At 51.1% G+C, this 14,572-nt stretch overlaps 3 protein-coding genes across 3 annotated transcripts in view; 1 reads left to right on the plus strand and 2 right to left on the minus strand.

The window, feature by feature from the left end:
• TSPEAR (thrombospondin type laminin G domain and EAR repeats) overlaps positions 1-14,572 on the minus strand; it is a 125,727-nt gene that overhangs the window by 98,339 nt on the left and 12,816 nt on the right. The window lies entirely within an intron of this gene.
• LOC123643316 (keratin-associated protein 12-2) lies at positions 2,353-2,925 on the plus strand. Its single transcript, XM_045558784.1, has 2 exons — positions 2,353-2,534; positions 2,649-2,925. Exons 1-2 carry the CDS (start codon positions 2,353-2,355, stop codon positions 2,923-2,925), a joined length of 459 nt encoding a protein of 152 aa, XP_045414740.1.
• On the minus strand, positions 8,291-8,659 carry LOC123630814 (keratin-associated protein 12-1). The gene is made up of 2 exons (XM_045540824.1): positions 8,441-8,659; positions 8,291-8,386 (listed from the first exon to the last, which is right to left on the minus strand). The coding sequence occupies exons 1-2, from the start codon at positions 8,657-8,659 to the stop codon at positions 8,309-8,311; spliced, it is 297 nt and encodes a 98-aa protein (XP_045396780.1). The 3' UTR covers positions 8,291-8,308.

Below are 14,572 nucleotides of genomic sequence, written 5' to 3' on the forward strand. Positions count from 1 at the left end.
TGGGTTTTTTGTTGTTTGTTTGTTTTGAGAAATTTTGTTAATTATTTCCTTAAAACATTTTTATGATTCATATTATTGTCTCCTGAGTTTCATATTACATGTGAAACATATATGTTAGACTGTTTAATAGTGGTTCACAAGCTTTCATTTTTCTTAAGTATTTTTCATTCTTTTCCTCAGATTGATAAATTCTACTGATGTCCCTTTAAGTTCATTGACTCTTTTTCCATCTCAATCTGTTTTTAGGTCTACAATGTGGATTTTAGAATTTCATCTACTGTACTTTTCATTTCTAGCCTTGCCTTTTAAAAATAATTTCCAGTTCTTTACTGAGATTCTCTGGCTTTGATCCATGGTGAGCTTTGTATAAGGTGTTAGGTAAAGGCTAAACATCTGTTTTTTGTGCAGATATCCAGGTTTTACAGCACCATTTGTTAAAAAGACTGTCCTTTCTTCATTGAAATGTCTTGACAGACTTGTCAAAAATTATTTGACTGTATACATGAGAGTTTATTTCTGGGCTGTCTATGCTGTTTCTGTAGTGTACGTATCAGTCTCTATGCTGGTACCACAGTTTTGGTTACTGTAGCTTTGTAGTAAGTTTTGAAATCAAGAAGTGTGACTCCTCTAGATCGGTTCTTTTTCAAGATTGATTTGGGGGTCCATTGAGCGTCTATACAAATTATAGGATGGGTTTTTCTGTTTCTGCAGAAAATGTCATTGTGATTTTTATAGGGATTGCATTGCATCTGTAGATTGCTTTGGGTGATATGGACATATTTACAATATTAACTCTTCCAATTCATGAACATGGCATGTATTCCCATTTATTTGCCTTCTTTAATTTTTTTCAACAATGTTTTATACTTTTTATTGTATGATTATTTCACTTTTTTGGTTAATTCTTAGGTATTTTATTCTTTTTAACGCTATTGTAAATGGAGTTGTTTTGTGCTTTCCTTTTGAGAGTGTTCATTGTTAGTTCATAGAAATATAACTGATTTTTTGTGTGTTGCTTTTGTATCCTGCTACTTTGCTGAATTCATTTATTAGTTCTTACCATTTTTGTGTAAAATCTATAGGGTTTTCTGCTAAAGTCATATCATCTGTGAATGGAGATGATTTTACTTCTTTCTTTCCAGTTTGGGTGCTTTTTGTTTGTTTGTTTCTTCTTCTTTTTACTTTTTGCCTAATTGCTCTCGCTAGAACTTCCAGGACCGTGTTAAACGGAAGTGGCCAAAGCAGGCATGCGAGATTGTTCCTGATATTAGAGGAAAAGTTTATAGCCTTCTCCACGGAGTATGAGGTTTGGTGTGGGTCTTTCACAGGTAGCTTGTGTTATGTTTTTGTTTGTTTGTTTGGGGATTGGATTATGTTGAGGTAGTTCCCTGCTATTCTTAGTTCGTTGAATTGTTTTTGTCAGGAAGTGTGTTGAATTTTGTCAGCTGCCTCCCGTGTATCACTTGAGGTGACCACACGGCCCTTTCCCTTCATTCTGTTACTGCTGGCGCCAAGTCCGAAGTGACCGGTGCTGACAACTGCAGGCTCTGGGACTGCACTGTCCTTGCAGGTGCACCTGGCTCCTTCTGGACATACGCAGAGGGGCCTTGGAGCCTTCCACACCTCCTCCGTGGCTACCCGGGGACCCTTCTTTGGCCTCACGTACTTCCCTGCGGACACGCTTGGTCCGGCTTGCTTTCCTCCGGGCTGTGTCTCATGCAGGGTGTCGGTGGTGCCGACTCATCTTGGTTCCTAACTATGAGGCTTTCTCAAGTCCAGGATCCACGGTCACCAGCCACACGTTCTCCAGACCCACATCGTTCATCGCCACCCACCCTAGGGGCAAGTAGTCTCTGTGCCCTTCCTCCTGTCAGCGAGCTCCCGGGACACTCACAGACCAGGGACACATGCTCCATTCCGCCTCCCGTCCGCCGTGGAGCTTCCCGACCCACGCGAACAGTGTAAAGTTTTGTCGTTGTTTGAGAACTGCCATCACATGGACAGGAAAATCTGGAGCTCCAAGTTTTTGGAATCTCACAAAAATTGCTCAGTTGAAATTTGAGGGAGCAGGCAGAATCCGGGGGAAGCCAGCAAAGCACGCTGGCATGTTTCCATGTGTACCAAGCACTTGAAGAAGGTGCAATTAGTCATGAAGCTAAGAGCCAAAAAAAGCCCGGAAACATCCCCAACAGAAAAGCAACTCTGGGAGATGCCCTCGAGGAAGCAAAAACAAGGAAGTCACAGTTGTGCTTCTGCACTGTCTGGACACCTGGGGCCAGGTATAAAGGCCGCCCGGGGGAGCAGACTCCAGACAGCCCTGCCTGTGCCCTGACCTCACCGCCACACACCAGCATGTGCCACACCAGCTGCTCCTCAGGCTGCCAGCCGGCCGGCTGTGTGCCCAGCCCCTGCCAGGCATCCTGCTGTGTGCCTGTGAGCTGCCAGTCCTCTGCATGTGTGCCCACGAGCTGCCAGTCCTCTGCATGTGTGCCCGTGAGCTGCCAGTCTGCTGTGTGTGTGCCCGTGAGCTGCCAGTCCGCCGTGTGTGCACCCGTGAGCTGCCGGCCAGTTGTGTACGTGGCCCCGTCCTGCCAATCCTCTGTGTGTGCGCCCGTGAGCTGCCAGTCTGCCGTGTGTGCGCCCGTGAGCTGCCAGTCCGCCGTGTGTGTGCCCGTGAGCTGCCAGTCCGCCGTGTGTGTGCCCGTGAGCTGCCAGTCTGCCGTGTGTGTGCCCGTGAGCTGCCGGCCAGTTGTGTATGTGACCCCGTCCTGCCAGTCTGCCGTGTGCCTGCCCGTGAGCTGCAGTCCTGCCCTGTGTGTGCCTGTGAGCTGCCGGCCTGCCGTGTGCGTCACCTCCTCCTGCCAGTCCTCTGGGTGCTGCCGGCCCCCCTGCCCCGCCCTGCTCTGCAGCCCTTCCTGCTGCTGACCACGAGTCTCCAAACCAGCTGCCCCCAGTGCCGACGAGTCCACACCTGCTCCCCGCCCAGCACGAGTCCTCGGCTGGTGTCCAGGTTCTGCACGTGGGGCAGATGAAAAGTGTGCTCAACAAACACTCTGAAATCTAGGGTGAGAAGGTGGCAGGATGATCACGTCCATGCCTGGCCCCACCCATCCCCGGGAAGTCCTGCCTCCCCGGCCCTTCTGGGACTCCAGCAGCAGATCAAGCCCCACTGAGCCAAATAAATAGCTTTGCCGAGCGGCTCTGTGTCCCTGGTCTCGCTGTTTTCTTTCCATACTTCCTGGCTGGCTGTCCCGGTGATCACGTGGATTTGTGGCTAACCCTCCTCAGTGGGCCCTGCTCGTGTGGCTTGCAGGAGGGTGGAGGGAGTGGCCTGCCGATGACCACATTGCCCACCCCGAGGCTCCGGGGCCGGGGGTGACTTACTCGCCTGTGGTTGTGAGGTCTCATTCCCCATCGCGGTCCAGCCCTGCCCAGGCCCGAAGCCCTGCACTGGTGACAAAACCCCACAGCGCTGGGGACTGGGTTCCCACCCACTGCCCGGGCTGTGCAGCATTGGGCCCGATGGGGACAGCTTTTGACTTTTTGGATCTCAGGTTCACAGAACTGGGTTAGTTCAGCAACACCCCCCCCATCACTGGTCATATGTGGCCCGTTTTTATTGATTAATGAACAATTATTGATGATCATAATATAATAACCCCCATGAACCTGCCACCTGACGTAGAAACTAGGGCATCACCGGCAATTTCCCACTAACCTCCAGGGCAGCCACTGCGGGAGCCCTTGCTCCTTATTCTGTTACTTTCTTTAAAAAAAGAGAGAGGCGGGCCATATCTCTGTATTTCTGAAATGTGCGTTTTCTAATTTTGTGGTTTTGAATGACATTAAAATGGAATTATTCTGAACGTAATCTTCCAGGACTGACTTTCTGCACTCTGTGCGGTGTTGGTAAAATCCTGCATTTCCCGTGGGTGGCTCATTCCCCAGTGGCTGTGCCGGCCTGCTGCCCCCAGGACTGCTCTCCATCCTCCCTGCCGGCCGCCTTCCTCTCCAGGCTGCCTAGTGGCGCCGTGCGTGCAGGTGGCCTTACAGCCTCCGACTCCTGGGCTCAGGCGATCCTCTGGCCTCGGCCTCCCTGGTAGCTGGGACTACAGGCGGGCACCACCATGCCTGGCTAATTTTTTCCTATTTTTATTAGAGACGGGGTCTTGCTCATGCTCCAGCTGGTCTCAACTCCTGACCTCAAGCGATCCTCCCGCCTCGGCCTCCCAGAGTGCTGAGATTACAGGCGTGAGCCACCGCGCCCGGCCCGTATGCTTCCTTTAAAGTCCTTTTCTACTTACATTTGCATTGGTATCTTAATGTTTTTAAATTTTGTTTTCTTCTTCTCTGGTTCAGAAACTCACATACTTTCAGTTCTTTTATTGCTGAACTTCAGGATCTCAGCGGGTGCCGGTTAGCAGTCCGGGGCTGACGTGTCTCTGCTTTCCTGGGAGTAGAAGCACATCTCCTTCCCCTACCTGCAGTGCGTGGCCAGGGCTCTCCTGTCCCCTGGCTTTTCTTTTCCTAACCGCACTAATAGTCATTATTCGACCCAGTTAACACTCGTTTACCCCCACGTCTACCAACGTCTTCAGTCCCTGTCCCTTTCCGCCGCTCAAATCTTCCTCCGCGCAGTCTTTCTTCCCAGAGTGGCTGTGGAATCCCTGTCGGTGAGCGCGGTGGCTGCGAACCCTCTGCGTCCCCCTGTGTGCACACGCCACTGAGCCGCAGCGCTCCAGCGACAGCTCACGGGGTGCAGTTCCGGGCACACGGCGGTGTCCCTCATCTTGGCCTCGGCCCCCCTCTGTCCCCTCCCGCTGCCCAGGAACCCGCACCTCACTTCTTTTGCCTATTCTGAGTTTAATTTGCTTTTCTTTCCTAGTTTAAAGTGCAAATGCCAATAATAGATTTCAGGACTTTCTTCTTTGTGAATATACACATTTAATAACATTTTATCCCTCTAAACATGGCTTAGCTGAGTTCCACATATTGTGACATGGCTGTTCATTTGTATTTAATTCAAAATAGTTCCTTCTGTCCCTAATGGCTTCTTCTTTGAACCGTGGATTATTTAGAAGTGTGCCGGCTAATGTCCAAATACGCGGGGCATTTCCAGCTCTCCTTTCCTCATTAATGTCTAATTTAATTGCATCGTGCTCAGAGAACATACACTGCATGATTTCAACTCCTCTGAGTGTGTTGAGCTTCATTGTTTCAAAGGTGCACAGCAGGCCTTTCTGGTGAACGTTCCACGTGCACCTGAGAAGGTGTATTACTGCATTATACTGTTGGGTGCAGTGTTCTACAGATGTCAGTGAGGTCGAGTTCACTGCTGGTGCTGCTCGGGCCTTCTGCGTCCTGCTGACTTTCTGTCTCCTTGCTCCGTGAAGCTGGAATCCCGCGGTAACTGTGCTCTGTCGCTTATCCTGTCTGCTCTCAGCTTTTGCACACCTCACTCCGTTCAGCACTCTTGGAAGAGTCGTTAGGAGCTTGCACAGCTGAACCTGTTAAGGTCCCTTGGTGTCCTGACCCTTTCAATCTGCAGAATTCCTCTTCAGCCCTGGTAACATTTCATGATCTGAAATCCGCTTTGTTTGGTATTAATAAGCCTTTCCAACTTTATTTGATTACTGTTCCTATGGTGTATTCTTCCATCTGCTTAATTTTCGCCTACCTATTAATGTGTTTTTATATTTACTGTGAGTCTTGTGGTAAATAGAATATAGTTGGATCTTGCTTTTGCCTCCAGTTGGAAACGTCTGTCTTTTGATTTTGGTGTTTAGACAGTTTGCATTTCATATAATTGTTGACACACCTAAATGTAAAATACCGTCTTGCTAGTTGTTCTCTATTCCTTCTGTTCCTTTTTCCTCTTTCCTCCTTGTACACCTCTCTGTGGTTTAGTATTCTTACTTGTTGCATTTTATCTCTACTTTTGGCGTACATCCTTTCAAACCTAATTGGCCTAGGGTTGACAACACACACCTCTAACATAACACACTAACCTCCAGATACCATGGGGCCACCTCATCTGTGTGTCAGGGCTCTGCTGCAGTGTCCGTCCCCAGCCTTAGTGTTCCTGTCCTCATGTTTCCCTTTCACTTGTGCTAAGAATCTCACCATGCGTGGTCACTATGTTTGCTCTGGATAATCAATTATTTTGTAATGCCTTTTATATTTATCTTCTTTTTAAAATAATTTGTGGAGGTCTTCTTTCCTCTGTGTGGGTCAGATTTCTCCCTGCTGTCATACCCCTTGGCGTGCGGAAATGTCCTAACATCTCATGTGATACACACCTGCTGTCCATGAAGCCTCTCAGTCTCTGTTCATCTGAAAAAGTGTTTACTTCACTCTCTTTTTATAAAGATACTTTGAGTTTTGCAAGGTGGACAGATTTCTGGTTTAATATTTTAGAGATGTCTTTTGGGTTGAACAATTTCTGATTAGAGGTCTGATCTAATCCTCATCGTGGTGCTTCTGCGTGTAGTATTCTTTTTTAATCTGGTTGCTTTCACGATTTCCTCTTGACCTTTGGTTTTTGACAGTCTCGGGTTTAATATGGTGTCTCCACTCACTTTTTTGTGGAGGGGAGATGTTATCCAACGTATGGTTCTCACAACATTTTGGATATGTGGTTTTATGCACTTCATCATGTTTAGAAAATCTCTCAGATATTACTTCTTCAATGTGTCTTCTGCCCTGTTCTTTCTCTCTCTCCTGCCGGGACTCTGACCACATACAAAAAGGAGGGTTTGACATGTCCTAGAGCTCTTGGATGTTTTGTTTCTGTCTTCCCCACAGCCCACCCCCACCATGTTGCTCTTTGTGTTTCAATTTGGGCAGTTTCTATTGACCTCTCTTCAAGTTCAAGGCTTCCACACTTGGCTGTATCAAGTGCACCGATGAGCCCACTGAAGGAATTCATTTCTGATACTGCATTTTGATTGCTACCATATCCATTTGACCCTTTCTCATAGATTCCGCCTCTCTGTTGAAATTCCCATCTGTTTGTATGTGCTGTCCATACTGTACAACTTGATCCTTTGACATGGTCATCATTGTTATTTTAAAGTTTGTGTCCGATAGCTTCAACACCGGGGTCATTTCTGAGTCTGGTTTTGTCGGCTGCTTTGTCTCTTGACAGTGGTGCGTTTTTCCTTGCTTTTCTGAATGTCTCATAATTTTCTTTGAATATCCCACATCATGTAGTAAACAACTGAAAGTGACATAAATAGGATTTCCTCCCGGGATGGGTGTGTCTCTGTCCTGTCAGGTCATTAGTGTGGGGCTGGCAGGGGGGGTTGACTCAGTCTGCTCAGACACTGACCTCGGCTGGGGTTTCCTTGTCACTGTGGTTACCTTCTGTGCACCAAAGACTCCACGCCCCTCTGGCGGTGGGCTGCCCGTGCTCGCGCCTCGGCTGAGAGCTGGGAGCTCGGTGGTTCTGCCCCATCCCAAGTTTCGGATGCCCCAGCATGCCTGCCACACACTGGGGGTCTCTGCAGACTTTTGTCCCTTCCCAGGGCTGGCCTTATGTTGCTTACTGAGCTGTGCTTGGGGGGCTGCAGGGGGAGGAGGACGGCCCTCTGTGGTCCTGGCGCAGGATGGTCTCAGGCAGGCCCTCTGGGCCCGGGACGTGGAGAGGGAGGCTTTGCCAGACTCGCTGCTCCCCCTGCCTGGGCAGCACACACTGCTCTGCATGTGTGCTGGGTGCTCCTGTGAGAGCGTGTCCTGCCCTCCCTATTGTCACAGTCCTGTGGGTACTGCAGGGACCTGGGGCCAGGCCTGTTTCTCACCCATCCTGCAGGGTAGAGCACTCTTTCTTCTACTTTCCTCCCACTGGCGGTGGGAGTCTCAGGAGGTGGCTGTGGGGACAGCACCCTCAGGCCACCCCCACTGCCACTAGGGACCCCCCACTCTAGCTCAGCATCGGGACGAAAGCTCCCTGAGGACCGGCTGTGGTCCCACACGTTCGTGTGCACCTTCACGGGAGGAACTTCAGCCATGTGACGAGACAAAGGAGAGACGAGCTGGCAGGGAGGGCTGCTTTATTGGCTCACACGGGCTTTGGTTTCCTGCTGGAGTGAGAGAAGGATCCTCGGGGCCAGGACATCCTGAGGGGTCCCGGGCTCAGGGAGGGCCTGGAACATCCTGCCACCTTCTCACCCAAGCGGTCACAGGGCTTGCTGAGCACACTTTCATTTGTCCCATGGGCAGAACCTGGGGGCCCACCAAGCGCTCGTGCCGAGTGGGGAGTAGGTGTGGACCCATCTGTACTGGAGGCAGCTGGTTTGGAGACTCGTGGTCAGCAGCAGGAAGGGGTGCTGCAGCCAATGGGTCTGCAGAGCAGGGCAGGGCAGGGGGGCCGGCAGCACCCAGAGGACTGGCAGGAGGGGGTGACGCACACAGTGGGCCCACAGCTCACAGGCACACACACGGAGGACTGGCAGGAGGGGGCCACGCACACAGTAGGCCTACAGATCACGGGCACACACACGGAGGTCTGGCATCTCACGGGCACGAACACGGCAGGCCTGTAGCTCACAGGCGGGCACACGGAGGACTGGCAGGGCAGGGGCACACAGCAGGTGGCCTGGCAGGGGCTGGGCACACAGCCAGCCGGCTGGCAGCCCGAGGAGCAGCTGGTGTGGCACATACCGGTGTGCGGCGGGCTGGGCTGGGCAGGAGGGTGCTGGTGTCGGGAGCTCTGTCCCTGCGTGGCCTTTATACCCAGGCGCAGCGTCGGGCGCGGCAGGGCACAGCTGTTGTCTTCCTCGTGCTGCTTCCCCCACGTGTCCCCACACCTGTTCTCGCAGGTCACTTCCCTGCGTCTGCCCCGCCATAAACACCCCTGGCCTCGGGGCGCAGTTCTTCTCCGTAAACAGGGCGGTCTGGTTGGACTCGGGGCAGGTTCCTGTCGTGTTTCAGGCCGGGTCGTGCACACGGCACCCCTGGCTCCGCTCGACGCTCTGAACCCTGCTTCTGCTGTGGGTGACGCTGTCAGTAGGGCGGAGGCGACCCCGTGTCGTGAGCTTAGATTCCGCACAGGAAGCTTTAAAGCACAGAGTGGCAAACTGCCTCGTCTGCGGGCCCCGTCTGCGCCCCTGTCTGAGTGTGTGAGTCTCCTTTCTGGGCCCAGCGAGCCCATCTGCCCACGTGTGACCTGCGGCTCCCTCTGCGCTGCGCCTGCAGAGCCCAGGAGAGCGACGCCGACTTGCAAAGGCCACCAGACCCGCCACCCGCCCTGCATGGAGCACCAGCCAGCCCCTCCCACATGGCCATCTGTCCACGGATTCTCCTGTTCCCGCAGCAAACGCACGCCGTGTGCTGACAGCAGAGTCCCGGCCTCGGGGCCCTGCCGCAGCGGGCAGGGGACACAGGAGGGATGAAGTCAGGTGTGAAACGCCTCCCGGGGGGCTGAGTCCTGGGGAAGAAACAGACTCAGCAGGGGCAGAGTAACAGGGGCGCCAGGGGTGGTCTGGGGACCGGAGAGGCGACAGTGCCGAGCTGGCCCCGCGGTGCCGGGCTCAGGGCCAGTGTTCGCCCCCTGCAGGTGGCTGTGGGAGGGACCGGATGCTGCTGGGGACACCGGTGTGTTCCGGGAGGCAGGAAACCCCCACTCTGGGTGCAGGTGCAGGGGGCCGGGTGGGATCGCGTGGACCCAAGGACAGGGTGTTACGGTGGCACCTGGGGGCCGGGGCTGGGAGTCAGGAGCCACGTGGCAGGAAAGGAAGAGTCGGTGAACTGGGAGACTCAGCAGTGGACAGGATCTCAAGAAGGAGGGAAATAGTGACGACAACGGAAAGAGCGAAGACGACAGGATCAGAGGGTCCGAGGCAGAAGCGAGTTCACCCAGGAGAGAAGGCAACGCCACAGCCGCCCCCGAGAGTCTGAGACACGCCGTGCCGGGCACAGGAGGGCTCGCCGTGGGAGTCCATGGAAATGGAGTTTTCAGACAGAGTGAACTAATCTAAGCTTTAAGAAATAACAGTGCCTGTCTCTGGGCAGTCGGGTGGAACCTTCCAGGTAGGGCAGAGGCAGAATTTCATCTGGGTCTCGACAGCGTTGGGGAAGACGGTCATGTATTGAATCTTGGTGGGGTTTGGGTTCCCTGTGTTTGCCCCTTCGTCAAAATTCATGGACTGATTCCCAGGAGATTTGTGTTATTTCACTCGCAAAAGCATCAACCCTGAACCCTAGCTAGTGGCAGGCTTGCCAGCGTGCTCGAGCGCGGTGTCCTGTGGGCACAGCTTACTTGGAAACGCAAGAAAATGCTAAGCGGGGTCACAGCGGGATGGTTTGATGGACAGGTGCCTGATACAGCCAGTGAGTGCAATGCTGGGTGAAACCTTTTGTAACAAAATTAAAATAAAATAGAAAATAATACTTAATAGTTAAGTAGATGAAAATAATAAAAATTTTCATAGAAATTAGAAGCCACAAATGGGATTCCTGCCCTGGACGGGAGGTCAAACCAACAGCCTCCATGCTGTGGCATCCTGAGGTCCAGAGAGCCGGGACACAGCAAAACGGACGTGGGCACATGCCGGGACCGGGTACCAGCGCTCAGAGGGAAGGGCGGTGCATCACGGGGCAGCAGCAGGGAGCTGGGACAGCCGCACCACAGACTCGGTGCTTCCGGTTCAAGACAGTCGGCTGAGCCCACCGTTCCCATCTCAACCTTCCCGAGACCCGCTGCAGGGGAGGGGACTTCAGCAGACACAGTGGGAAGCAGAGCCGTGTGCTGTCGGCCAGGGCAGGAGCAGGGAGCCCAGCCTGGTTCCAGAGCTCTAGGGTTCCCCTGCTCCCTCGCAGGAGTGGGGACGGCAGCAGGGGAGGGAGGGACGGAAGGTGAGCCTGGCACTGCCCGGCAGTCCCTCCAAGGCCGAACGCCTGGCAGTGCCACACACAGCCCAGAATGTCCACCGTGTGCACCGCTAGGAACATGTAACCCTTCACCTGGGGCAAAGCCTCCAAGGGAGCTGGAGGTACGCGAGACACACAGTCCTCGTCCCAGCCCTGGGCTCCACAGCTCCTGTCCCAAAACGAGGCCACCACAGACAGACCACCCATGCACAGAGCCCCATGTCACCCCGATTAGGCCAGAGTTTCTGTAACAGGAAACAGACACACAGAAGAGGAGCCCAGAGAAGCCAGGGCCACCCCTGCTCACCTCAGCATGCGAGGCAGGCCGGCAGCAAGAGAAACCAAGACCAAGGTAAACAAATACAGAAAGACGCCCAGAGGAGGCCGGGCAGGGCTCAGCCTGTGATCCCGGCACTCTGGGAGGCCGAGGCAGGGGAACCATTTGAGGCAGTTCACAGGCAGCCTGGGAAACATAGTGACATCCCGTCTCTACAAAAAATAAAATAATTAGCCAACTGTGGTGGCAGGTGCCTGTAGTCCCCGCTACTCAGGAGGCTGAGGCAGGAGGATCACTTGAGCCCAGGAGTTGGAGGCTGCAGTGAGCTGTGATGACACCACTGCACTCCAGCCTGGACGGCAGAGAGATCCTGTCTCAAAAAAAAAAAAACAAAAAAACAAAAATACACCCAGAGGAAACAGTTGATTTAAGGAACAGAAAAGACCTTTTTAAAAACATCCCAAATGCACTCAAAGACATTCAGGGAGATGTTGCATCTACAAAACAAGGACAAGATGCTTTGAAAAGGACCAATTATAAAAATTATCCCCCCAAAGTCATAGATACTATGTCTCATGTAGATACTTAAAACTAAATAGAGAAGCTGGAAGATGACATTGAGAAATCTCTCAGCTTTAGAACAAAACATCGAGATAGAAAATGTGAGAGGAAACAATGCCACAGTGACCAGCCCGGGGGACGCAGCCTCTGCGCGTGGGAGTCTCCGAGCGAGCCGCGGGGGCGGAGGGAGGGCGAGGACGTGAGCTCCCACAGCACCACGTTTCCCGAAGCCGAACACGCGTCCTCAGGCTGGGAAGACTCAAGGCGCCAAGAAAAATGAACGGGAAAACCTTCCACACGCCCTGCTGAAACTGCAGAACACCAGAGACAGTAAGCGGCTCCCAAAACCTTCCGGAGAATAAAACAAACCAACAAAAATTTCACCTACAAAGAAACAAAACTCAGGCCGGCGTCAGACATCCCGTCAGCAGCTCTGAGCGCTGCGCACTCACGGGGCGGCGCCCACGACATGCCGGTGGTCAGTTCGGCCTCCGCCGCCGACCCTGGGCAGCCACAGACAAGCAGGGGGGCGGAAAGCCACAGGCAGCCCTTCACCCGAGCACGACACATGGCGGCAGATTACCAGTGATGCAACCAGTAAGTCAGCACGTGTGCTTTCCTGAAACTACGTGGCTCGTACTGTGTCTTCTGTGTGGCCATCTGCTTTTCAACAGTTTTTTGTTTTGTTTTTTAAGAGATGGGGTCTCACTCTGTTGCCCCAGCTGGCCTCAAACTCCCGGACTCAGCGATCCTCCTGCCTCAGCCTCCTTAGTAGCAGGACTACAGGCACCACCACTGCACCTCGTTCTTTTCAACACTTTTTTAAAGCAGTGGAAACACTTTTTCAACCTCAATCTGATCTAGATGTCAAGTATATAAACCAGATAAAAACGTGGCTTCTCTAATCTGAATTTGGAAGGAAAATCCAGAGCCCTGTCAGTTTGCTCTGCTCCCTCCTCTCTCCCCACCTCTGTCCTTCTCTCTCTTCCCACCTCACCTAAGTGGCATCTGAAATGTGCCCTAAGAACACAGCTTTAAAACCTTGTTGCTTTGAGCCCCTCTCTCTCTCCAAGCCTCGAGACAGCTGGAGTTGGCACGTCCGTCATTAGGTACCCGGGGCAGAGCTGATGCAAAGAATGGCCTCACCCCTGTGTCTCTAATGTTCCCAATTGTCAACACAGCGTGGGGAACCAGCCACCACTCACAGCTGACTTTGCAGTGAACTTCCCAAAACCTCTGCCTCCCACCAGTACACTAAGACCCTAAGAAGGCCAAGGACCTGCTCACCCACGCTGTACCTACTGCACAAATGCACGACAGGATGTTACACATTGATAAAAGGCTCAATTCATCAAGAAGATATAAAAATTATAAACACACATGGCCCAGAATATATGATGTAAATACTGACAAAACTGAAGTGAGAAATAGTGCTACAGTAATAGCTGGAGACTTTAATACTCAATTTTCAGTAATGAGCAGAACATCTAGACAGAAGGGCAACAGGAAAACAGAGACTGAGGAACACCATGAGCCAGCTGGTCATGACAGACACATGGAAAGTCCCCGACAACAGCAGGGCAAACATTCTCTTCAGTGCACACGGAACATAGGATACAAACCACATGTGGGGCCACAAAAAACGCCTCAATGAATTTCTAAAATATCAAAATCATACAAAGAATCTTTGCCAACCATGATGGAATGAAGCTAGACATAAATTGCAGAGGAAAACTAGAAAATTCACAAATACATGGAAATTAAATGATGCACTCTTTGTTAAAAAAAAAAAAAAGCATCCCAAAGAAGAACTCACAAGGGAAATTAGAAGACACTTAGAGACGAATTAACATTGCAGCACAACACGAGGAGGAAGGGAGTGCGCACAGGGCAAGTTCAGGCTGTAAATGCTACATTAAAAAGAGAAAAAAGGTCTCAAACCAATGACCTAACTTCACGCTTGCAGAGCTAGAACAAGAAGAGCAAGCTAAACCCGCAGCAGAGGAGGGAATGACGTGATAAAGACCAGAGCACGGACAAACGAAATAGGGAATAGAAAAACAGCACAGAATTCATGAAACCAAACGTTGATTTTTTTGAAAACATCAAAAAAATTGACAGCCCTTTAGCCAGACTGACAAAGGACAGAGAGAGGAGGGGCAGATAACTGAGACCAGAAAGGAAAGTGAAGACATCACTGTAGGACGATACTGTGGACAACCGTATGCCAGTGAATTAGATAACCTGGAATAAAAAATTTGTATAAACACAAACCATCTAAACTGACTAAAAAGAAAGTAAAAGACCAACGGACCTATAACAAGTAAAGAGACTGCATTATGAACCAAAAACCTCCCAACAAAGAAAAGCCCAGGACAAGATGGCTTCACTGGTGAATTCTACCAAACATTTAAAGAATGAACACAAGACCTTCTCAAATTTCTCCAGAAATTAGAAGGAACGCTTCCTAATTCATTCTGAGGCCAGCATTACCCTGATACAGACTCATACAAGACATCAAAAGAAAAGAAAATAACAGACCAGCATATATTACGAACACAGATGTAAAAATCATCCACAAAATACTAGCACACCAAATCCAACAGCATATTAAAAGGATTATACACCACGATTAAGTGGGATTTATCCCAGGAATGCAAAGATAGTTCAACAGTAAAAATAATCAATCATCAGTTGAAAAAAAAAATCAATGTATTAATAAAATACCATATTAACAGGTGAAGGGAAAAAAACACATGATCTCAACACAGAAAGGCTTTGACAAAATGTAACACCATTTCATGATAAAAACACTGAGAAAACTAGGAGTAGAAGGCAATTTGCTCAACACGATAAAGGGCCTAT

The sequence above is a fragment of the Lemur catta genome, chromosome 1 (genome assembly GCF_020740605.2).
Source record: "Lemur catta isolate mLemCat1 chromosome 1, mLemCat1.pri, whole genome shotgun sequence".
Lineage (NCBI taxonomy): Eukaryota > Metazoa > Chordata > Mammalia > Primates > Lemuridae > Lemur > Lemur catta.